The 23,357-nt window shown below is 46.2% G+C and overlaps 1 protein-coding gene across 2 annotated transcripts in view; it reads left to right on the top strand.

The window, feature by feature from the left end:
- Window positions 1-23,078, top strand: part of LOC119167116 (serine/threonine-protein phosphatase 4 regulatory subunit 3 flfl) — a 48,573-nt gene extending 25,495 nt beyond the window's left edge. The window contains exons 10-18 of one of the 2 annotated variants that reach the window (XM_037418540.2): window positions 2,540-2,656; window positions 3,127-3,181; window positions 5,410-5,486; window positions 6,757-6,850; window positions 7,462-7,600; window positions 11,993-12,182; window positions 14,173-14,593; window positions 19,883-20,049; window positions 20,897-23,078. In XM_037418540.2, coding sequence (XP_037274437.2) covers window positions 2,540-2,656; window positions 3,127-3,181; window positions 5,410-5,486; window positions 6,757-6,850; window positions 7,462-7,600; window positions 11,993-12,182; window positions 14,173-14,593; window positions 19,883-20,049; window positions 20,897-21,013 — 1,377 coding nt within the window. In that variant the 3' untranslated portion in view covers window positions 21,014-23,078. The remainder of the gene's footprint in view (window positions 1-2,539; window positions 2,657-3,126; window positions 3,182-5,409; window positions 5,487-6,756; window positions 6,851-7,461; window positions 7,601-11,992; window positions 12,183-14,172; window positions 14,594-19,882; window positions 20,050-20,896) is intronic. The other variant, XM_037418541.2, reaches the window with a different exon arrangement.
- Window positions 23,079-23,357: the final 279 nt, after the last annotated feature.

Raw genomic sequence — 23,357 nt, 5'->3', positions numbered from 1 at the left:
TCTGGTGCGTTTTGAGGTTGTCTTGTTGCATCTTCTGCAATAAAAATGTGTGCCCACGTTTTTTCTCGATTTCTCAAAACGACAATTTTCATGTGCTTCCCATTATGCCGGAGCAATATCTCTTGTCCTATCTGGGTTATCATTACGATTTCTTTTTTGTTTCGAAGATAAATGCAGGGGATGTGTCGTAAAGTAAGTTTTATTGTAATAATTTTTGGAGAAAATTCTCTAAATGGATCTTTTGTTTCAAGTGTAGATGGGGAAATTTTTCATGTCATATTCAACATCCCACAACTTTGCTTCGAAATAGCCCAGAACAATGATTTATACTTTATTGCACACTGTGAACATACCGAATTGGTTCTATAGGTTGCACATCAATATCCAAGTTACAGTTAATTAGCTAATTAGGCCTTAATTGAAAAAGTCGCAGTTCATTATATCTTTAAAACTAATTGTCACAGAAAAAAAAGAATTAGATTTTTGAAATCAGCAGTAAAATCTACATAGGCTCTCCAAATTTGACTGAGGTACTCGCAAAAATAAAAGAGTTTTTGGAAGGTGTAGCATCCCCCCTTAAAACGGCAGGGTGCTCGTTCGCCGAGGCCCGTGGCATAAGCTGCATGAGGCACTGACTTCAAAGTTTCGTCGTTCTCGCAATCCGATTCCTCCAAATCGCTCTCGCTACGTACTTCATTCACTATGCCCTAATCCGTGCGTGGTTCCGCAGTGTCGGCATCATCATTGGCCGTAACTAAACCATCGCAACAGATGTCCCACCCGCTCTCCCAGGTCGGAGTCGACGACACGCGGCCACAAATCGTTGCCGCAGTGGTCCTGTTTGGAAGCTTCAGGCTCAGCCTCGGACCCGACAGTTTCGAGCGCATGTAGCCGTCACCGCCGCCCACGAAATATTCACAATCTCCACACCTGAATACCGGGACGCCCGAAGCGGCAAGTTGGCTGCCAGGTGGTCAACAGCTATGCGCAAGCGCTCCGCAACGCGGCACCTAATGCGCGGATTACGCTCAAGCCAAGCGGTCACGCTTTCGACGTTTTGTTGAGCGGCAGGAAAAAAAGCGTGCTAGTCCTCCTGTCTGCCATCTTGATTACACACGCACACCAAGAGCGAGCAAGACGCACACGCGCGACACACATGCCAGAACGCGTGGAACAACTCTGGGCCCGTTTCGAGTCGGAAAACGAAACTAATTCGAGCAAGCGTGGCAGGCGTCGCGGAGCGGTGGGGACAGGCGAAGGGGTTGTGATCAAAAGAAGAGAGCAGACTTGCGAGAGAAGGGCAAGGAGTTGCGATAAAGAGAAGGGAGGATACGGCAGTAGGGTGACCTTGAAAACCAAAACACACCGAAAGGAGGCAGGTTGGGTAGCTTGCTTGAAAGGTCCGCGAAACTCGCACGTAGAAAAACTTGGAAAGAGTGCATGGCCGCCTGAATCGGTGCACGCGGCGATGTTCGAAGAATCAGCGGATGGGATCGCAAACTCGTTTTGTTGCACCGGCGGGTATGTATGGCCTCACGAACTTCGATATTTCTCGAATCATTCCGTGCATACTAACAGCCGTTTTCGCGCTGCCGCACGTGCGCAGAAGGCAAGCTGAGTCAAGTGCGAAGTGAACGAGAACACGTCCTAAACACGAAACGAATCGCAAATTATCAGAGTCGGTGAGGTAGCGTATGCGCAGGCACTAGACGCAGACTATCGGATACAGTCGGTCGCCGACGATGCTGGCAAATGGTCTGGGCACTCCAGGCCGGCGGTGTCAACGACAGTACCAACGATCAAAAACGGGGTAAATGGGGCCGATGCTTGATCGGTGGTCGAAATTGGTTTCCCGGGAAGTCGGCAGACCGCTGACTCCGTTCGCTGTAACCGATCAGCGGCGCTCGGAGACGTTTATTGTAAGTGCGATTTTGTGCCATTGAACCAATGTATATTTTCACGGTCACGCAGATATTGTTTGTTTTAAGCGAAAGTTCGTTTTAAGTGGGGCCGTTGTATGTGGGCTCAACTGTAATTCATTTTGCAATGGAAAGCTGTAAGTGTGTAGAATGCAAGTATGGGAGCAAAATTAAGAGCACAAGCCTTTTTAATTAATTACTCATCAAAATTGTAACACAATTCCAACTTCTTTTGAAAACGGATAGTTCATTTTGCTGTAAAATAACCAAGAAAGGCTTAAAAACAAAAACTTACATACTTTCAATCTGTAGTCATTAGTCTATGTTGGCATATTTTAAATATAACTTTTAATTAAGCACTTTTTTTTTTTCCTATGGTGGCCTTAAACAATAGGGGGTAAACTTATCTCAGGAACAAGATAAGTTACACGAAAACTAGTTAAATATTTGAAATGAGCAAAAATCCTGCATAATCCTGTGCAGTTTGATCAAGATCACTGATGAAATAAACAAAAAAATGTCTTAAGACCAGTATGTCCCCTAAATACATTAGCATGTTTAAGTGAACTCTTACTATACAACATGCTCTCACCAACCTGCACTTATTTATGCGTGTGCAGGGCATGGAGGACATAGTGATCAAAACGGCCTCCATCGACATCCTCTCCTACTTAGTGGACTACAGTCCGTCCATGGTGCGCGAGTACGCATTCCAGCAGTCCAACGTGCAGGACGACGTGAGTGCCGTTTATCCACTGTCGACATGTGCACCTTCTGCACAGTGGTGTTGAATTTCAGACTTTTCACGCAAACGTAGTGTAGCATTCAGTTCTTGGAAACCTCTCCTACCTTCCCAATTGGAGCAAATGAGCGTGCAGTTTACATTCAGTTCTGAGAATCTGATGGAGCACTGAGGTAGCGTAAAAAGTATAACACTCTCTCAACTTCACCTCAGTGCCTATGACTCTCAAGTTTGGGGGGTCACCAGATGGTCAAAATTTCCAGAACCCTCTCAACTGTAGCAGCTCTCATGATCATATTGTGGTTTGGGGGATGTAAAACCTCAGGGAATATTATATTACTATATCACAAAATGCTTGAAACTGTCATTACCACAAATTTGTAAATACCGGGATGTGTGCGTGCTGTTGTTCAATACAAAAGCTGTGTCTTGTCGTGATTTTCTCATCGTATGTCTCTCATGCAGGATCAACTACTGATCAACATCATCATTGAACAGATGATCTGTGATCCAGACCCAGGTGCGTACAAAAATCTCCTCATGATCTGTTTCGAGGGGTACCAAAGAGAAGATAATAAATTACTTCAAATTGCCGAAGTATTTGTTTATAAAACTGTGTACATTAATTTCACAGTAATCAGTTGGTTGCTGGAAAAGAAAATCAAGCCAGTGCATTGTTTGGTTTATTGCTGCAATATACTGTATTTACTCACATAATGAACCCACCCCCACCTTGATCCACGAAAAGGGGGGGGGGGGGGAATTTTTAGATGTATCTGTTCACTTTATTTCAGTATGATAGCCAGTACTGTTAATGATTGAAACAACGTTAAATCAAGCCATTATATGACAAAATAACAATGCAATGAGAACAAAAGACAGTATACAATCATGCTAAACAGTTGCGAGCATGGACGACGTCAATTAAAAATTGAAAGTCACGCCTTGTACAGCAAAGCGCCATCTGTCGAATGCAGGAGAAACCTTTTTGCTGCTCGCGTCCAAAATGGTGCTCGCGATGCTTCATGGAACACGCCGCGCGCTCCCCATCTTGGACCTACTCAAAGCACAACCGCACCGACGGCGCGGTGTGCATCCGCAACGTCTGTGTGCCGCCATCCGACGCTGTGTTTTCATTGTTGGGTTTGTCGTTGTGAACTTAGTTGGGACACCTGCTGCGCAGGGCACGTTCGGCCGGTGCGCTAGCTACACGGCTGGTTACTGACAGCATGCGCTGGAGAATTGGAACCGAGTGGCTGGACGACACTTCTGCGTCGATCCATGCACTTTCACTACGGGATGAAACAAAAAGAGCGTCGAACTGAAAAAAAAATTTGTTGCACATTTCACAGGTCAAAACAAGCAAAGTCGTCACCCTGAAATTTTCGCTGTTATAACTCTCATGACTTTTTTTTTCCGCGTAATGAACCCTCCCCCTAAATTGGCATCAACTTTTCTGAAAAAAAAGGTGGGTTCATTACGCGAGTAAATACGGTAGGTGCAGATACCTCAGTGTGACGTGATTTTTTGTCATATTCTCGTATTTCAGCTGTTGTAACTCTGTAACTTTGCGATTCAGGTCCAAGTTTAATGTATTCAACTGGTCTTTACAGTTCGAGATGCGCATGATCCTGGTAGTCTGAAAAATATTTTTAAAAATCTCTGCTCTCACTTATGAACCAAAAATAACTAGTAGCACACGAGTGATAAAATAATTTAATAAATCACCATATTACAATGTTTATAATGTAATTCATTGATTTAATACTAAATAATGCGATGGTACAAGGCATCATTCTGTAACCAAAGTTCGAAATTTCCTATACCTAACTCAAATAAATGCTATGCCTCAGCAGGGCGAAAAAAATACTGCCCAGCAAATTGGGGCAACAGTGCAAGCACATCTGTGATTTCACACACGACATCTTGAGCCCACCAGGTTGGCAGTGTATGCAGTGTTGCCCCGGCACTTGGAAATATGGCAGCAGATTTTGTCGTAGAATATCAGTTGAAATCTGTATGTTTTAAACTTTAGTCTTTACACTTAGTTTTTGCATCACAAATTCAACGCTGGTATTAGCAATATACAGTAGAGTACCATAGCTTTCATGAAGCAGTGAAAATAATGACTCCGAGATTGCTGGTGTCCCAAAGGTGTCAAGTTTCTTTTTCTGCTATTCAGTTGTCCGAGTTGTTTGTGTGGAAAAATGCACTCGCTAACGCCTTCCAAGTAATTATTTCTCTAAGTAATTTGAGTGAGCTGGTGGCTTCCCCTCTTCTCTCTTTTATCACCTCATCAAATCTAACTCGACACTGAAAAAGTAGCAGTTTTTGCGGTCATTTCTTACAGAAAGTCAGTAGATTTGGACACCAGCAAAAAAACGCCAAATATGAGCTATCGCAGAAGGACTGCCTCTTTTTTCTACCTAGTGGTTGCTGACGAACCTCGAAGAATTGGTAATACCAGTTGTAATCACTAGGAACAGAATGGTTAAATGTGGCAACAGCTATTACATGCCTTAGTATGTAATGCAGTCCAGCCACATTGATGAGAATTCAGCTAAACCCAAGCAGATGCTGTCATCCCTTGCAGTCCCTGTAAATTCTTTATTTTACTTGCTTGCTGACACGGAAGCTTCGAGGCACTGTCACCGTCTTGTCCTACATTTATAGTGTTGATTGCAGCAGCTCAGGCGGAGGGCTCATGCTGTGTTGCTTTCTTTTTCTTCCTCCCCGACATTCTTGCAGACCTAGGTGGTGCGGTGCAACTTTCAGGCATCTTGCGGTTATTGCTTGACCCCGAGAACATGCTTTCCCTCGACACTGTGAGTTCTTCTACGCATCTTCATAAGCCGTTTCGTTCGACGAATTCGATGATAGACCTACGTACGCTTTTTACTGGAAAGCAAAGATTGCTTAGCCCAGTTGAACCTGACAAACCATGCTATTACAATGTGCAGAATTGCCATTTAGGCACTAAAAAACTTGCTGCAAGGCTATAGTACTACTTTTTGATTCCTTAGAGCTTAGTTGCAGGTGGCTCAGCAATGAAGGTGATGACTCATTAGTTACTGTACTAATTAAACCACAAATATGTTGTTCATACTATGATTAACTCCGCATGCCTGCAAGTGCATGGGAACAATTTTCGCTAATTTTGCTTAACTTAAACTAGCAATAGCCTGTACATGGCTGAGCAGAGCATCCTTAAATTTAAGAACGAGTAGAAGTATCAGACAGTTGAACCCCTTTACGAGAGACACTGATGTAACATGGGTATAAGAGACATCCACGTGCTTATTAAAGTAGGGGTTCATAAGAAAATGCATTTAGGGTGCCTGGCTGACACCTTCTATATAAGACAAAAATTGCTTCCCAGTGTACTTCTTATAAAGGAGTTAAACTGTATATTTAATTGCAAATGTAGTGTGTAGAAATTTGTAGCTGTCGAAGGAGCATATTTCTTTTTGTGCATCCCTGCTGTTGGCTACGTAATTTTCAAAAGTTTTTTGAGAATAAGGGCAAGGGAATATTGCAGTACATGGTGTGCTTTCTTGAAAATGTTCCCTGCGGGGACAAGTGTTAATCCTTCTTTTGTTTTCTGATACAGCATTGAAATGTGTAAGCTGCCCCTTCTTGCCTACACTTTGTCATTAAAGTTGCACCAGAGAACTAAAGCTTGTTTTGCTTTTTGTAAGCGTGCAGCAGGTACACTACTCAAGGGTTGAAGCAGAGCAATTTAGGGCCAAGTAAGGTGCACAACTTTTATTCCTATAACCCTCAGTTCATTTCATATTAGCGCAATTTTGACTCATATACTTGGAACAGAGCCAACATTATTTTTAGAGAGACAAGATTTGTCATGACATGATTTGGTTATCTCGAGCAGTTGCCTACACCAGTGTTCATACTAAAAAATTTGACGTCACATTTGAATCCGTGAGTGCTGTGCACTGAAAACAGCAGCACCGTAGAGGAAGTGCCGTTTGCTCTTACAAACGCTCTGTTTCAATGGCACTATTCTCTCGGAAGTGCTTTCCTTGTAAAAATGGTGATGTCTTTCTTTTCTCCTCCATTTTGCCCCATCCTGTCCAGAAGTCTGAGTTTCTGAACTTCTTCTACAAGCACTGTATGCATGTGCTAATAGCTCCAGTACTTGCCAATACCACCGGTGATGCGCCAAGCAAAGGTACGCATCTCTTCAACTCCGTTCTCGACCTTTCCAAGTGGCCGTTGACTCATTCTGTTTAGATTTCACTGCTCCTCTGTCACTGTGTTGCAAGTGTTCAGTGTTTTGTTTTCATATCTTAGTGCAGTCAATTTTCGTGCCGTGTGTGACGCAAATCGTAATTAATGATGCTTCACCGAAAGTCGAGATGACAACAGCTAAGGCCGGACATCAGTGAAAGAAAGGACTGAGTGCACAGACTCCCATTCGTGGCACAGGGCATTACATAGATCCCTTACAAACGCAGAAAACACAAAGGCAATGCAGCCAGACCACAGGAAGCATGGAATGGAAGAACCTATAAATAAGCAACACAACAGCTCTAAAGTAGAGTACGCAGATCTTAGACACTTCACTTTTGCTGACTACATTGCCGTATGAGTACCATGTGAGATCTCCGATGCTTCTTTTCTCTTGTGCTCTGCTGGGGGAAAAAAACATTCCAACACCCCCCCCCCCCCCCAGATCGTTCTCTCCTGAGCTCCGAAAGCTTGCATAGTTTAGCTGAAAAAGTTGGATGCAACTGTGGTTGCACTTGTGGCATCAGATGACTTCCTTTCTCCTACTCGCAGAGACTAGCCAAACGGCGCAGCTGCTGAGCCTGATAGTAGAGCTGCTGTCGTTTTGCGTGGAGCACCACTCGTACCACATCAAGAACTACGTACTGCACAAGGACCTGCTTCGAAGGGTGCTCGTCCTCATGCGCTCCAAGTGGGTTCCCCATCCTCTCTCTTGGCTTGTTGTTTGTTGCCTGTGCTGATAGCTGAGGGGAAAATGACATTTCTGTAGATAACATCGTATTTTCTTGCATATAACCTGACGTGGCACATAATTTGCACCTGTAGCTACGGTCAGGTCCCGATTATTTGAAGTCGCTTAATTGGAATTTTGTAATTAGAATTGGAAGTCCACTAGTGGGTGGGGGTGGGGGGGTCCTATCAATTTTGCATGCACACCTCTAGGAAAAAAAAGATGCTCAATAATTTTAAGGGGGGATGTGGGGATCATTTGTAACTTTTTGTTTCTTGGCCTAGGTTCATGAAATTTGGTATACACACTAAAAATCACATTAAAGAGATGAATGCAAATTTTCACAAAGATATCTTTACTAGTTCTCATTTTATAAAAAATTGAATTTGTCGCTCGTGGTGAGTCTGGCACAGCAAGGAAACTTGCTTAAGTGCTGGAACAACTTTTAATGTATGTGTACATATTGCTTGTAGCCGAAGACAGTGCCAGGTTTTTTTGTTTTTTTTTTAATGCCCTAACAATATTCTGCTGAAGATTATTTGCATATGCATGTGCTTCATCAAGTCCTGCCTTTCAGTAATTCTGAAATTTGAAAAAGAATGCAAGCCTAAACTAATATTTGAAGACTGCCTTCAGTTATGGCAGTCTACGAGTTACAATAAAACAAACAGAATGAAAATCGGTCCGGCCATAGTCGCGCAATGCTTTCCACGAGCAAGGTGGATGGCAAAAAAAACATCACAGAAAATGGCTTTTAAAGTTTTGCAGATGTTGCACCATTATTAAAATGCCCCAGGACTATCGTCTTTGGCATCTCTGTGAAGAGGCATCTTCTTAGACCTCTGTCCCTTGGTTTCACTTTTACGCACTTTTTTGAGACGCAGGCAGTCTTTTTCTTGAGCCCTCTGGGGGGCATCCATAGAACCAGGATGCACACCCAATGTAACACACATTTCCGATTACATACACACGCATCCTGAATTATATTTCATTACTGCCTCGTTTACCGCTGTCTCTACAGCAAAAAAGGAGGCATGTTGTGCCTTGAATAGTAGAGACCAAATCACAGAATGCAAGCTCTCAGCTGCATTCTGTTTTCCCTCCTTTACACCGCTCAAGCAGCTGTGTGTCTGCAAGGCGTTCATACACTGGCAACAGCGCTTTGGCAACTCTGCTGGAAAGCTTGTACTTGTGGACTGGTTGTGCATGTCCTTGTGCCTCTGCAACTCTGTGTGTACACTAGCTTGTAGGACCAAGGGGGCATAGCTCATGGTGAGGACCGTGCGAATAGTCGCGAACGCTCGATGCTTGCACCTCCACCGCTCCCGCTGATACGTAGCGAGTCTTCAAGTGCGTCTGAATGGTGCGATATTCGTTTGACGACACGTAGGTTTTCGAACCACTGGCACACGATGAATCAAAGTTCTCGTCGACGCGCGAGGAACGCTCCCTGATAAGAGGCGCGCTTCTGCAGGCTTTGCCGGCGGCCTTTGATCCCAGCGGCTGTCGGTGATTTCATCTCGGCGCTCCGTCGATGGCGTTGAGCAACTTGAAGCGAGCGCACTTGGTGAATCATCGTTCACGTCGAAGCTTGTTGACGGACGAAGATCGCTCGTAGATAACGGGCGACCTTTCATCCGAACGGTAGTCGGCGATTCCATGTCGGCTATGCGAGCGAGCGCGAGCGCCTGCGCGTTGAGGGTCGTTGTACTCGGGGAAGCATCGGATCCTTCCTTCGTTGCCCGTGTTCCATGACGATCACCAGACGACGCGTTATCGATGTTGTCACAGTGCGACTGTTAGATTCACCACTGGGTTCTTGGGGGTGACGAGGTGCAGGGCAACTTGGTATGTCATTCACGTGTCCCGTTGATTCCAGAACAGTTGTTGGATATTCTGCTGCTTCTGCTAACCACCGTCTTTTTTTCGTCGTAGGAGGCTTTCGCTTTCGTTTTCCAAATGTATGAGTTGTCGAAAACTTCTTTTTGAACGAGCGAGATTCCATAACGGCGTGCATGCAACAAGTGTCAAAAAGCAGGCACGAAACGTGGTTTTCGATGCAGACGACCGCTGCAGCTCCTCCTCTATTGTCACAGCACCCAATGCGGAGCCTCCTTGCAGCGCGCCAGCCAATCGGAGGCTTTATTTCATAAAACGGCCCTCGGATTGCTCGTATAACCACGTGCTTTTCTTTGCTTTTTGCGCGTTTCTTCTTTGCCGGTGACGTTTGGATTGTGTGAAAGCGGGAAGGCGAAGCGTCGACGTTTCGAAGGATACCAAGATGGCGGCGATCGGTGGCGCGAGTGGTGAACACTTGCTTTGTGAACATCGGGTGTTTTTGTGCGATTTTGAGCCTCTTTCTCGCCAATCGCGCTGACAAACTTTTTTTGGGAGGGCATTTCAGGATGGTTTTCAGCCAAATCGGTTTGGTACGGCATAGAATAGGCACCGCAGATGCCGAAATGAGTGATTACCAAACGTCGATTTTTCTTTTTCGCGATATAATCCCCGTGTCCCCCCCTTAAGTTAAAAGTGCATAAGGTTGGTTAACTAGAAGTTATGTTTCAGCCGAGAGCCTGAAGGTTACTATAGTTTTTCAGTAAAATGGGGAATTTTTCATGTGCCCAAGAACTTGTTGTTGGGCTAGTTAGTAGAACATTTCAAAAAACTAATTTGAGTGCAAACACATCATACATTCACACACACACACACACCCAGGCGCGTCAAACATGCACAGCGCTGTGTGTGTTTGATGCTTGGATATATGTGTGCGTGAATGTGTGGTGTGTTTACACTCAAATGAGATTTTTTTTTCATGTGCCAAGACAGCTGTCAAACCACGCTATTGTTGCCACTGCCCGCTGGGCCACGGTTCGTGAAGCAGCCTTCTTGTTCAGAACGCGGGGGCATCGCATTGATCGCATCAGCTAACTAGGTTTTTCGTTGTGATGTGTCGAGTGCTTCAGTCGCTTTTGGGTTGAAGTCTGGTTAAATTTAGAACAGCGTGACTAGACAATGGTGGAAAAGAACGCTCAAACACACACACAGCGCTTTGTGAACCTTGCCTGGGTTGGTCAAGGTTCTGTTCCTTCACGCACAGTTGCACTGCTCAAGCTCAGCATAATAAACCAACTAGACCACCAACGCACTGAGAGTTGATTCTGCACGTGTTTCCATGGCTGATTTTGAGTGTTGTGGGGGCAACGTCTGATAATGGCTACTCCCGGCCCCTACCGAATGCTTGACCTGGCAACGAAAGTTGAAAGTCTTGATTGACCAGGAAGGCACGGCCATGCAACATATTGCACGAAAGTACAGCGTTGTCTACTCGCTCTCAAATTTCCATACAGGTGAACTCCACGATGGTAGTTTTGGGGCCGCTCAGTGACTTTCGTTTTGGAAAATTCGTTGCCATGGGCAGCAGCGTCCATACATGTCATGCACCAATGAACTGAAAAATTGTGCAGATGGTTCGGCTAATGGACAACGACATAGAAACGAACCGCCGCCGGGGACTGTTGATTTCGCGGCGGTTCTTGCTCTTGCGCTGTGGTTTTTATGCTTTGTCCAAGAAGACAATGCTGAATAAGCACTATGACATGTAGTGCTTGGAAAACTTGCTAGCTGCAGCCAGGTGTGGCAAGAGAAGGTGACGGACTATTTTCTCTGAAAACTGTCAGGTTCGAAACAGTAACAGTGCAATTTCTTGTTGATTTTATTCAAGTAGAAGTTCGTTTAATTCGAAGTTTATTGCGGCTCTCGTGAACTTTGTATTGATGGGAGTCGACTGTATACACCGCAGAAGAAATAACAATCCGTATTTTTCACCTTTCTTTGCTGCCGTATACCATTTTAGTAGGAGGGCAGAGCTTTGCAGGGTGGCCTGGAACAACTGGGCTCTCCAAAAGCATTCGAGATTGGAGACCCAGCCGCAGTGTTTTGCGACTTCCCCTCCAGGGGATGGGTGTGACACCACCAGAAAAGCAGAATAAGATTTCTGCGTATTGCCATGAAGCCGTCTTCCTTGGGGTGCTGTGTTGCCAACTCGCTCACTAAACGCTCTACGTAGCTCAAGGTCTTAACAAACCAGAAGACTGATCCCTCGGACCCGGTTTTCCATGGTGAGGCACTGATGTCATAAGTATCTTTAAAAATGGAATGCATGTCTACCCTTCGCTCAGTGGAAAATTCAAGAGAGCATAGGCCGCGATCTTACGACACATTCAAACTTACTCTTTTCGTAGCCCACACTGACTGCCGCTTAGTACAGGCGAATCGCTTACAGAAGGGGATAGCACGCCCACAAAGTGCTGCAAACATGCGCTAAACTGACCCTGTCCTTGTCCTGCACAGGTTTACGTTCCTGGTGCTGTGCGCACTGCGCTTCATGCGGCGCATTGTGGGCCTGAAGGACGAGTTCTACAACCGTTACATCATCAACGGGAACCTCTTCGGGCCTGTGGTTGACGCCTTCCGGCAAAACAATGGTCGCTACAACCTCCTGGACTCGGCCGTGCTCGAGCTGTTCGAGTTCATCCGAGTGGTGAGTGTAGATGGGGAAGTGTTCTGGCACATCCTGCATTGAACTATTCTTGGTTACAACCTAAGAAAAAATAGCAGCATTGCCCACAGAATGTGCGGCGCGCTTGCCCCTTTTTTACCTGTGAGAAACGGCCGTGCTAGCTGGTTCCCATTACAGTGAAATCTAGGTATAACGAACTTCAGGGGACCACGGAAATTTGTTCGTTGTTATGAAAGGTCATTATAGTGAAAGCTCGAAAATTAACTATAAATACTTATTTTTCACTGACCAAAACGACTTGCCTTTACAGCTGTGGGTCCTTGAACTCAGTTTTAACGAGAAGAAAAACAAATGCACAAGTAAACGCCAAAAAAATGCTTGTTTGCTTCGAACAAGTCTTTTTTTTTTTTTTAACACGAGCAGCACAAACTTTGCAGCGCGAAGTGCTCCAGCTCATCCACATTCCTGTGGTGCGATTCGGTTCTTTGGTCACAACAACCTGCTTTTTGCCTTCCAGTTGCCAAAAAATATTCATTTTCTTGCTTAGCGAAAACTGCTTCCGATTCTTTGTCGCAAGCAAAGATGAACTCATTTGTAGTATCACCGCAGCACGAACGCTGACTTGCTTTGCGGACGCGATAAGTAATCACCGAAAAGAGATGAACACGACTGAAAAAACAAGGCCTCCAAAGAAAAAACCCGAAGCGTCACAGCTGTCATCACCTCTTTCAAAGAAAAAAAAAGGGGGGGGGGGGGGGCTAAAAAAGGATTTCTCGTGTTTCATTTTCTGCTCTCTCGCTGTCTTAGGTTTTCCGTGCCCATGCTTCCTGCTCCGCAACTTCCACTCTGTCTCGCTGACCTTGCCCTCCCTTGTAGCCCTCGCCCCTGTGCCCACTTGTAAACCTGCGGCATGGTCTTTCTCATCCAGTGGCCATGCCTGCAGCGTCGGCGTTTCAACATAAAAAAAAAAGAAAGACACGCTTTCGGTTTTTTTTTTCCTCCACTTCGTTGCGCGTCTTCCGAGAAGCAAGGCGTCCGTTCGCTGTGTCATGTGCTTGCGTACCGGTCTGGTGGTCGCGATGAATTTCAGAACATAAGTTCGTAGTACTGAGGCGTTGTTAATATAATGCACAACTAAATTAATGCTCGTTATTCTGAAAAGTTCGGTATTCTGAAGTACGTAGTAGTGAAATAATTTTACATTGAAACTATTAGCAGTTGGGGCGAGATTGTTTTATAAGTTCGTTAATCTGAAAAGTTTGTTAATGTGGGGTTCGTTCTACCGAGTTTTCACTGTACAGCTGTAAGTACTTTTTCTCTGTTAAAGTGGGCTTATGCAAGGCTCGTCATTTTTACTTAAAGCATTATGTTTAGCTCAGCCAGGATGCAAGTTTTCACGGCGAAATTTATCAGACCGTTCCAGTTTGCTGCTTAAAAGCAAGGACACAAAAATGTGTCTATGTGAGAGTCATTTATCTGAAACACAGTGGCAGTTATGAACCGTGAAAACTTGGGCAAGTTGGTGCGACATAATTGAACATAAGAACAGCTCGGACTAAGAGTGATTAAAAATAACACTCGCATCGCTCTTTCGACAAAGATTTAATAGCTGGATTTAACAGCTATTAAAATCCTTCTTGAAAGTCAGCTCTGGGTGTGCTATGTTTGTTAGTCCTTGTCTGGTGTGCTGTTCTTATACTCAATTATTCAAGGACAGGGAGACTTTGCAAACATGACTCGGGACCTATTGGATGAAGCACTTATGCGATTTCTCTGGGGGAGGGAAAGCATATGCTGTGGGAAGAGCTGACCTTTTTTTTTTTAGGTCGTAACCGAGCATGGCACATCGCAGAAAGATGAAACCGTGCATTGATGCAGTGTGTGTTGAGTTCTCACTATGTTGAGAAGTTATCGCGATGATAATGACAAGACTGCATGTAGCTTGGGTGTGGTATTCCGTGAACAAAAAGCATAAGCTAGCTTCAGTTGCCCGCTCATCATTGTCGTGCAGGACGACGTGAAGTCCCTGTGCCTACACGTGGTAGAACGTTACGGCAAAGTCCTCGACAAGGTGGACTACGTTCAGACTTTCAAGTCTCTGCGGCTCCGCTATGAACAGCATCAAGAAAGGCTTCGTGAACGGGGGCCTTCCCTGGAAGGCAGCATCCTCCGTGGAGCGGGCGGTGGTGGCGGGGGCATGCCCGGAGCGGCCCTGAGTCCAGCTGTGGTGGGAGCGGGCGCCCTCGGGGCGGCAGCCCGGTTCCGGCGCGACCCACGGCAGCTTGAAGAGGACGAGGAGATGTGGTTCAACGAAGAGGAGGAAGAAGAAGAAGAGCTGGAAGGGCCCCCTGGAGCAGTGGCACCGGCCGACAGTTTCAGCCGTCGCCTGGATGCTGAGTTCGACCAGCTGGGAAAGATTCTCGACAAGAAAGGTAAATTTTTTGTTTGTTGTCAAGTCAGAAATATAAAAATAAATCAGCCCAAAGAATCTTGCAAAAAGCTAGTTGCTACATTGTGAGTGTTTTTAGTGCAAGCAAAACAGCAGAAAAACACATACCGTATTTACTCGATTCTACCACGCCCTCGATTGTAACGCGCACCCAGTTTCCATGACGGGGAAAAAAAAAGACATCAATTGTAACTTGCCCCCGTTTTCCGCGACAGAAGAGGAAAGAAAAACAAAAAAAGTCCATAGGAGTCAACCTTCGGGCATTGAGAACAAAGGTTTTGATGCACTGAAGTTCAAAAGATAAAACACAAAGTAAAACAGCCGGCCGTGCGGCTATAACTGTGACCACTACGGCGGCGTTACGAGTCGCGTCCTCGTCACTGTCGGACAACTCCTTATCGCTGTCAACGGCCCAAAGCATCTCATCCTCGGGACCATCCATGGCATTCGAGACGCCACATTTCTTGAATGCCTTGATGACCATGGCTGATGGTATTGCACATCACGCGTCCTTCACCCACGCAGCGAAGTCTTGCAGAGAGGCACGCTTCATCCTGTTGCCTGGCGTGATATCATGTCGTCCATTGATCAGCCAGTCGGTGTAAAGCTCCCGAATTTCGTCTTACACCAACTTGTTCAGGCCACGACCTTCTCTGTGGTTCAGGCAGACATCTAGCGGTTGAAGTTGTGACCTCATGCCGCCAGGTATTACTACGAGGTCCGTATTGCACGCAGCGAGCTTGTCCTTGATCTGCTGGTCGAGATAGCACCTGAACGCGTCGAGCACGAGCATTGCTCGCAGGCCCAAATCGGCGCCAGGCCGCTTCCCCCAGACGTGATGGATCCAATGGGAGACCAGGTCCGTCGTCATCCAACCTTTCTCGTTGGCCTGCACGATCACACCACTCGGGAAACGACTCCTTTCGGAAGCGTCTTTCGCTTAAATATCAGGTACGGGGGAAGCTTGTGACCATCTGACGTGCAACAGAGCATTGCCGTCACTCTAGTTTTTTCGTGGCCCGATGTCAGCACGCGAACTTGCACAGGCGGCCCGATTCAAAGGGTATAGCCCGATCGCCATCACTATCGCCCATGTGTGCCCGTGCTACCCGTGCTTGCTGCGGTCTTCTCGCATTGCCTTTGTTTCGTGTCGGTCGTTGCGCAGGTTATACGAGCGTGCAGCATAGTGCCTTTACACTTCCAGCATAGTGCCTTTACAGTTCGTCGCAGACTGCGATGAACTGAACACTGCCATGGAGACTGTTGGTGCCAGTGGAATCGCGTACAGTGACTACGCTTCTGTTGACGACGCCGTTGTCACCTCCGTGATGTTATCCGTCGACGACATCGTGGCTGAGTGCGCCGATCCGTGCGCCAGTGACGAGGAAGTTGAAGAGGAGGTGGAGCGGATACCGGAGCGAACGTCCTCATCGGCCATAGAGGCACTGGATTTATTCCGAAGATATGTGCGCACCAGTGACCATGGCGAGAGCCACATGGCACTACAGGTGCTTGAAAAATGCCTTGTGCTTGTCGTGCGCGAGAAGATGCGCCAGGCAACGCTGCATGATTTTTTCAAGCGAAAGAATTAAAATAAAACTATGTGCAGTTCACCACTACTCTTATTTCTCAATTTTTCGCGTTTCTCGGCTCTTGCGTTTGTGGCTTCTACGGTGTTTTTTTTTTTTTTTTTTTTTTCCCCGGTCCCGTGAAAAACGTATCAGCGGAGTTCTACTGTATTTTCCTTAACGCATGACCGAGAATTGTGACCTGCGACCTCTCTCTGCAGCACGCCACGTTACACAGCTTCATTAGGACGCTTACGTTCTTCAGCACACTAAAGCGAGCTATTTATGTAAACTATTTATTGCTGATGGTAAATGGTGCTCGTGCGCTTATCTTGTGAAAGGGCAAGTTTGTGTGTACTGTGCTTTCACCACAAAGCTTGCATTGAAGCTATAGATGACATTGCTCGCTGCAGCTGCTGTACAGTAAAACCCCGTTAAATTCGGACTTCCCAAGACCGGAGAGAATGTCCAAATTAACCGAGGGTACGAATTATCGCGAGTACGAACAAAACACTTGAAGAATGTCTCCTACACCACCAGACCTTTATTTCTTAAAGTCTGTGATCGCGGTTTGCTTCACGGACTCGATGTGCGACGAAGTCACAATTTTGCGAAGTTCCTGCAGGTGGCTTAGTCCACACACACTGTCCGAGGAAAGCATGCATATGTCCCCCAAAACAGCCAACGCATGCACAGCCTCTGTCATAGTGTGGCGTGGATGCTCGTCAGCATTACTTATGTCCTCGTCAACCGATTCCCCTTCGCTGTCCTGAGACTTCGGCGACGATATCCCTGTCGGTCAACATCGCTGTCAATTGCGAAGTAATCGCCCACGGGCACATGAGCTGGCATGATGCTCACATAGCGGACGTCTTGCTCTTTGCCGGTTTCCTCATCAGCCACCACCCCCGGATCAGCAGCGTCGAGCACGAAGCCGCTATGCCTAAAGCAGTTTGCGACTCCTGCAAGCGGTGTGTTGTTCCATATGTATGTCAGCATGTGGGTTGCGCTTAGCAGGCTTACTTCGTACTGCTTGCCTGACTCCATGCAGAGCAACATCCGCTTGAGTACTTGCCGTCGATAGCGGCTTTTCACAAACTGCATGATTCCCTGGTCCATCGGCTGCAGGGAATTCGTTGTGTCCGGAGGCAGGAATAGCGATTCAATGTTCTCGAGCCCGGACACCTTCGTGTTTGCACTACAGTTGCCTAGCACGAACACCTTCCGAGCCTTGGCCACAAAGCGGCGGTCGAGCTGACACAGCCAGGCTTGAAAGAGTTCGGCAGTCATCCAAGCCTTTTTATCGAACCAGTAGTCGACAGGCAGCTTCTTAATATTCTTAAAACATCTTGGCTTCGCAGCCTTCCCGATCATCAGCAGCAAAAGCCGCTCTGTGCCGATCATGTTAGCAGCCAGAAGAACTGTCATGCGCTCTTTACTTCGTTTTCCACCGATGCACGGGTCCTCCTTAAACCCGATTGTCTTGTCAGGCACGGCTCGTATGTAGAAAGGCGTGCGGATAGTCTATACCACCAGTCCTGCACAACACTTTCTCGTCAACCGCACCTCTTCACCACACACGTTGCAGAACACCAGCTTGTGTCGCTTCTTGAAGCAGTCGAACCAGCCTTCCGACACATTGAAGGAGTCAATGTTCACGGTCACCGCCATTTTCTCTGCTTCTGCGCAGATAAGGGGGCCGCTCAAGGGCAAACGCGCATGGCGCGAAATCACAATCCCGCGCAACAGCGCTTCTTCTAGCTCGGGATGCGCTGCCGTTTGAAGCCTCTTCTTTTGGTCTCCAAACATGTCCCCGTCATACCCTTGCATAATTTGCTCTTCGTTCTTCACGTAAGTGTTCAGCGTGCTTTTCTTCATATTGAACTTTTCCATCACTTCTTTTCGAGATGCTCCCGCTTGCAACGCCTTCAATATTTTCTCCTTTGCTTCGTACTTTGCCCTCTTCGCTGCGGGAGTTGGGGCGATTGGGGCCGCAGGAGACGAAGGGGAAGCCATCACGGTGTCACTTGCGCGGTGGTCATGCGCGTGCGCACGAAGTCGACAACACAAACACACACAAAAAAACGCACGGTGATAAAAATGAAATAAAAACCGGCGAACTTTCAAAAAACAGCAAACAGTAAGACTGCAGATGGCACTGATCACGTACATATAAATGATTTAAAGTGCACTAGAGGTGAGCAATTCAACGCAACCGCCACGCAAACGTGTTCGACGCACAAGAAAAAAGTAAAGGTGAATCCGTAGGTTGCCCGTTGCTGATGACAGTAGCGATCCACTGCCTTCTATCTTGGTTGTTTAAACCATCATGTGGTTTGGGGGGAAGAGGGTGCCTCTGAGATGTACTACCCATGGACGAAATTTTGAATCTCAGAGGCCGCAATCCGATGCCAAAGTTGTTTAGGTGCGCCGTGAATTTGGCCAGCAGAATCCGCTGCTGCTTCCTCGTCGTGACTCGACCGCGGTCGGGCGTTAATTAACCAAAGCGCGGCCGAAGTTCGAATTAATGAGAGTTTTCAGTTGTAGAATAATACATTTTGGACGGGACCAGATGTCGTGGCCAAATTACCCAAAGTTCCAAATGAACATGGGTTGAATTAACGAGATTTTACTGTATTTGAATAGGGAGAGAGTTGCTAGCTAGAAGAGCCACAGTAGGGGCTACTTGGTTGTGCATAGTCGATACATGCTGCTGGCTCCCGCTCACGCACAAAGAATTACAGCATAAGATGGCACCACACTGAAGTGTCTTATGTGCCTTCTTCTGTGCGGTGTTATCTCACTCTTTAGTTATGGAAGCTAGAAACCAACTTGTCCAACATATTGCTTTGTGGAACAAAGAAGTGATAACTGTGACAACTGCTAGTATTCATTTGTCCTGTACATTGGCATTCTTTTTGTGTGTCGTTCTTTATCTTTGAGTTGAGCAGCGTGACGCTAGTGTAGAGCTGGCACAAATTTTAGTTCGTGCTCGTCCTGTGTATGTTCTTTTCATGCATCCTTTGTGCTTAAGCAGCCAGCTGCTAGTTTCAAGCTGTTTGCTGTTCTTTACGTGACATCCCTCTAGTGGCAATAATAATGAGTTCCAACAGGCCATCATGTCGAGGATTGTATAGAGGACGTTATTAGAATTAATTGTAATATAAGCGTGAAGAAAAAAAAGTGGATGAAACGATTACTTGCCGTGGGCAGGGGCCGAACCTGCGACCTTACTTTGTGATGTAAATGTGAAGACAGAAAATTGAACGAAAAGATAACTTGCCCTGGGGACCCAACCGGCGACCTTCGTGCTAGAAGGTCGCAGGTTCGGTCATCTTTTCGTCCGTTTTTTTTTTTTTCCTCGCATTTACATTACAATTAGTACTTGCAACAACGCCTCCTATACCTTTGTCAACATGATTGTGTGTTACAACTCATTTATATTGTGCCTAACAAGGAAAAACGAGCCCGGATGCACACTTATTTCCTTCTCCCTCTAGTTGCTATCACAATCATTGCTTTAGCCTCTCTCTCTCTCTTTTTTGCTAGAAATTTCTAGGGTGTGTGTAAACTGCAAGGCTTGTTTTCCGTAGCGGTAATATGGTTCACTTTTTTTCCTTTTTTTTTTTTTTACTGGGATACCTTGTGGTGTCTATATGCAAGGGGAACAGAAAACAGAGCATGCCTCTTCTTTTTGTGTGCAGCACAAGAGAGAGAGGGCAAAGAGAATGTGCGCACCTTGAACCGGTCGGGGTCGCCCGTTCTGAACAACAGCGCTGGACGGCGGAGCCCCTCTAATCCAGCAGGACCTCTGAGCCCCACTACGGTGGTGGAGGTCAAATCTCCCACGGGACCCCTACAGCAGCGAAAGGTCAGTCCATATCTGTTCCCGTCTTTCACTTGAATCACTGTGCATGAGAGGTCTTGTTTGTAAAGTTTTTTTTTTTTTTTTTTTTTTTGCACATTGCTCTCTGTCGCCACCAAGTGTTGAGGCGCGTGTGTTCCCATCTCATGTTTGTGCGCTTGAAGTAACACCTGAGCACACACAAGGCAAGAATGCGAGATGAGCGCTACTGACAACTATCAAATGATAGTGTGAAAGAGGTTGTTTTGCAGAAATACCAGCGTTGATATCGGCGGCGTCGGCTGGTGGTGAAAAATTGCGATGGATGCAAACTAAAAATCGTGGGTCTGAGTCGAATCAAACCTGGTCCTTCTGAACAGAAAACAGGTGTTTTCCCCATGCTAGTGGTTGAAACTGATTCGGAAAGGAACCCTGTAAAGTCATGCCTGATTGACTCGTAGTATTGCATAGCATCACACTAAGCGTCACACCTTGTGGTTTTGCGCAATGTGTGTGTGGTTTAAAGGCCCACCCATTATGAAGCACTTGGGCCTAATTAATTAGCAGCAGCAGCAGCAACGAAATCAACAATGCTGCTGAATGTTCCGTCTAACAGACATATAGAGGTGCACTTGCAACTGTACTTTTGCTAGTCTTTCTAGGATAGCTTGAAATGGCCAATGTTATCCTCGCAGGTGAGGTTTCGATTGAAAAGTGAAACCAGGTTAGCTATTGAGAAGGGAGATTTGATTGGTGCACCGTTATGCTATGGCGTTCTACTCTCAAAAGTGAAGCTGTTGCATGAAAGTGCTACAGCTAGCAGTGTCTTAGGTAAATAGTATAGAAACTATAGATCTCTCGGGTGTTCTCGCAGGGTGGCCTCGTCGACTACCCCGACGAAGACTCCGACGAGGAAGAAGAAGAGGAGGACGACGACAGCTTGACCACGGGCGGTCTTCCTTCACCCAAGCGAGCACGGCTGTCATCTTAGCGCCCACCGATGGTGACCCGCCCCCAGACAGCGGTGCACGCATGCATGCATCTTCTCGTCCATCCATCCCTTCACCACGAAGCGCCCCCCCCCATCCTGCTAAGCGGTAGCACGATCACCTTTCGACACAGCGAATGTCGCCATCGTCTTCATCGCTTGGGGAGTAACAATGATGAGGCCGCAGGCCTTGCCCCCCGTCATCAATGCTTGCTGCCCTGGGCGGACGCAAGAAACAGCGCAGCCGCGAGACGCTGCTTTAGCGGCTGACATGCCAGTCGTGACAACCACAAAAGTGACAGTTTGGCGACGCACGACATCCAGTTGTTTTTCCCCTCCCTCCCTTCGTTCAGTGTCCATGCAGCGACATCTTTCTATTTCTATAGACCTCGCACAGTGGAAGATGTGCTTCAAGGGGAGGAGAAGCGTGTGAAGGACAAATAGTAGTGCCACTATCTTATGTTGCGGCATTGTGCTGCTGCCTCTGCGTTTGAAGATCTCTTCTCCTGTCTCCCCCCCCCTTTTCTCTCCATCTTGTTTGTTTTGTTTTGTCCCCCCCCCCCCCCCTTAATTCGTTTCGCCTCCGAGACGTTCGCATCACCGTCGTTGTTCTTTCTCGAGACCATTACCCAGCACCTGCCATCTGCATTCTACCTTCTCTGTACATAGTTATACATAAACAATAGTGATATATATGTGTACACATAAGCACCGTACATGCATACATATATATATGTGTGTATACATACACAAATTTATATATATATTATAAATATATATAAAGGGTGTGTATCAAAAAACATCAACTGAACCTTTAAGCTTGGGAAATTGTAAAAAAAAAAATGCAACGACCGTAGTATGCGCTGGCAGCCTGGAACAAAGTGGTGAAATGAATGTTTGTAGCAATGAACTTTTTTTTCTTGAGTTCTCATGAAGGACACTGCGGCGTGAAGCCCACGCTCTGGGAAGTCACTGGTGATTCATCATTTTTCACACCATGCTGTATCGCGCGAGTCTCTCGGTTGTATCTCTTGCCTCCGTCCGGGATTTCGTTCCCGGGCAACTCGTCATCTAGCGTCGCCGTGTGCTTCAATTTTGCAACGTTTGCAACCTTGTGCAGTAGCGGTACCTTTCCTTAGTGTTTTTGTTTTTTCATAGCCTCTGCCGAGCTTCGTTAAATTAGTTCATCCTCATCTCGCCTTCTCCTCGTAGTTCATTTTGCGTAGACTGTCTCTCCCCCTCCCCTTGTTTCTCATACATTTATCTATTCATGGGTGCCTCACCGTGCCTAGTTGTATGTCTAGAATGCATTTCCTTTCTCCAAAACAAGAAAAACTTTAAAAAAAATTATAGCAAGCAAGCCTGCTTGCGTTTTTTTGTTTTGTTGATTTCCATCCCAAATCGGGATGGGGAATATGGAAATTGATTCTGTGGCTTTGATTTGCTTTCGAGGGGAAGAATAAAATGTTCTGTCTTTGCCCAAAAGACCAGCTACAATCTCCCTCCCCTCCCCCCTTTCTCCCAAAGCAAAGAGAATGTTCAGGAAACAAGTGGTTTGCAAGAAGAATGAACAAGTTGTGCAGAGATGGCAAAAGCCGAGCTTCTAACCTCCTCGCGGGCTGGTCACGTGTGTCAAAGAACCGAAGCATGTGCGTCTTCGTCTTCGTGGAGGAAAACAAGGGATCCAAAAAAAAAAAAAGGAAGTGAGAACTACAAGGTGTGGAAGAAGAAAGAAAAAGCCTCATCTCAGTGGTGTGTGCGCAAAGGGCCATAGTTCTCGCATTGCCAGTGCAAAACAAGGTTTTCTTTTGCTTTTTTTATTTGCGACAGATTTGACTGCCAAGTGACTGCTGCGGCTGGCAATTCACTGACCAACATGACATTGGTTTTTTTTTTTTTTCCTCGTGCCCCTCCCTCTTCATTTTTTTCCCCCAAGCCCATAAAGACGCCACTTCCTGCCATGCTGAGTCGGACAGAGAAGTCATGTCTCTGTAGAGTATATTCCTTCTTTGGTGTTGATTTTCTTTTTATTATAATAAAAACCAGTTGTTTCAGCTGTGCATCTAAAGCCCATAGTGTGTCACTCTATTGGCAAACCTTGCCTGGGGCAAAGGGCATTCTGTGCTGCAGGTGCAGCAATTCTGCAATTATAATCGTCATATCGCACTAGATAAGTGTCGAGTCCTAAGCTAAGCATTTCAGGCAACTGTAAGTCTAAATGTAGGCACACTATCATAACAATGATTTATAACATTTTTATAAAGTATCGTAACAACGATTTGTGTTACAGAAACTGCAAAGTGTCGAATAATTTTTAAAAAGTCTTCAGTGTGCTATGAGATGAGAT

Source organism: Rhipicephalus microplus, chromosome 6 (genome assembly GCF_043290135.1).
Source record: "Rhipicephalus microplus isolate Deutch F79 chromosome 6, USDA_Rmic, whole genome shotgun sequence".
Lineage (NCBI taxonomy): Eukaryota > Metazoa > Arthropoda > Arachnida > Ixodida > Ixodidae > Rhipicephalus > Rhipicephalus microplus.
The sequence above is the reverse complement of the archived record's forward strand: the minus strand, read 5'-3'. Positions and strand labels throughout refer to the sequence as shown.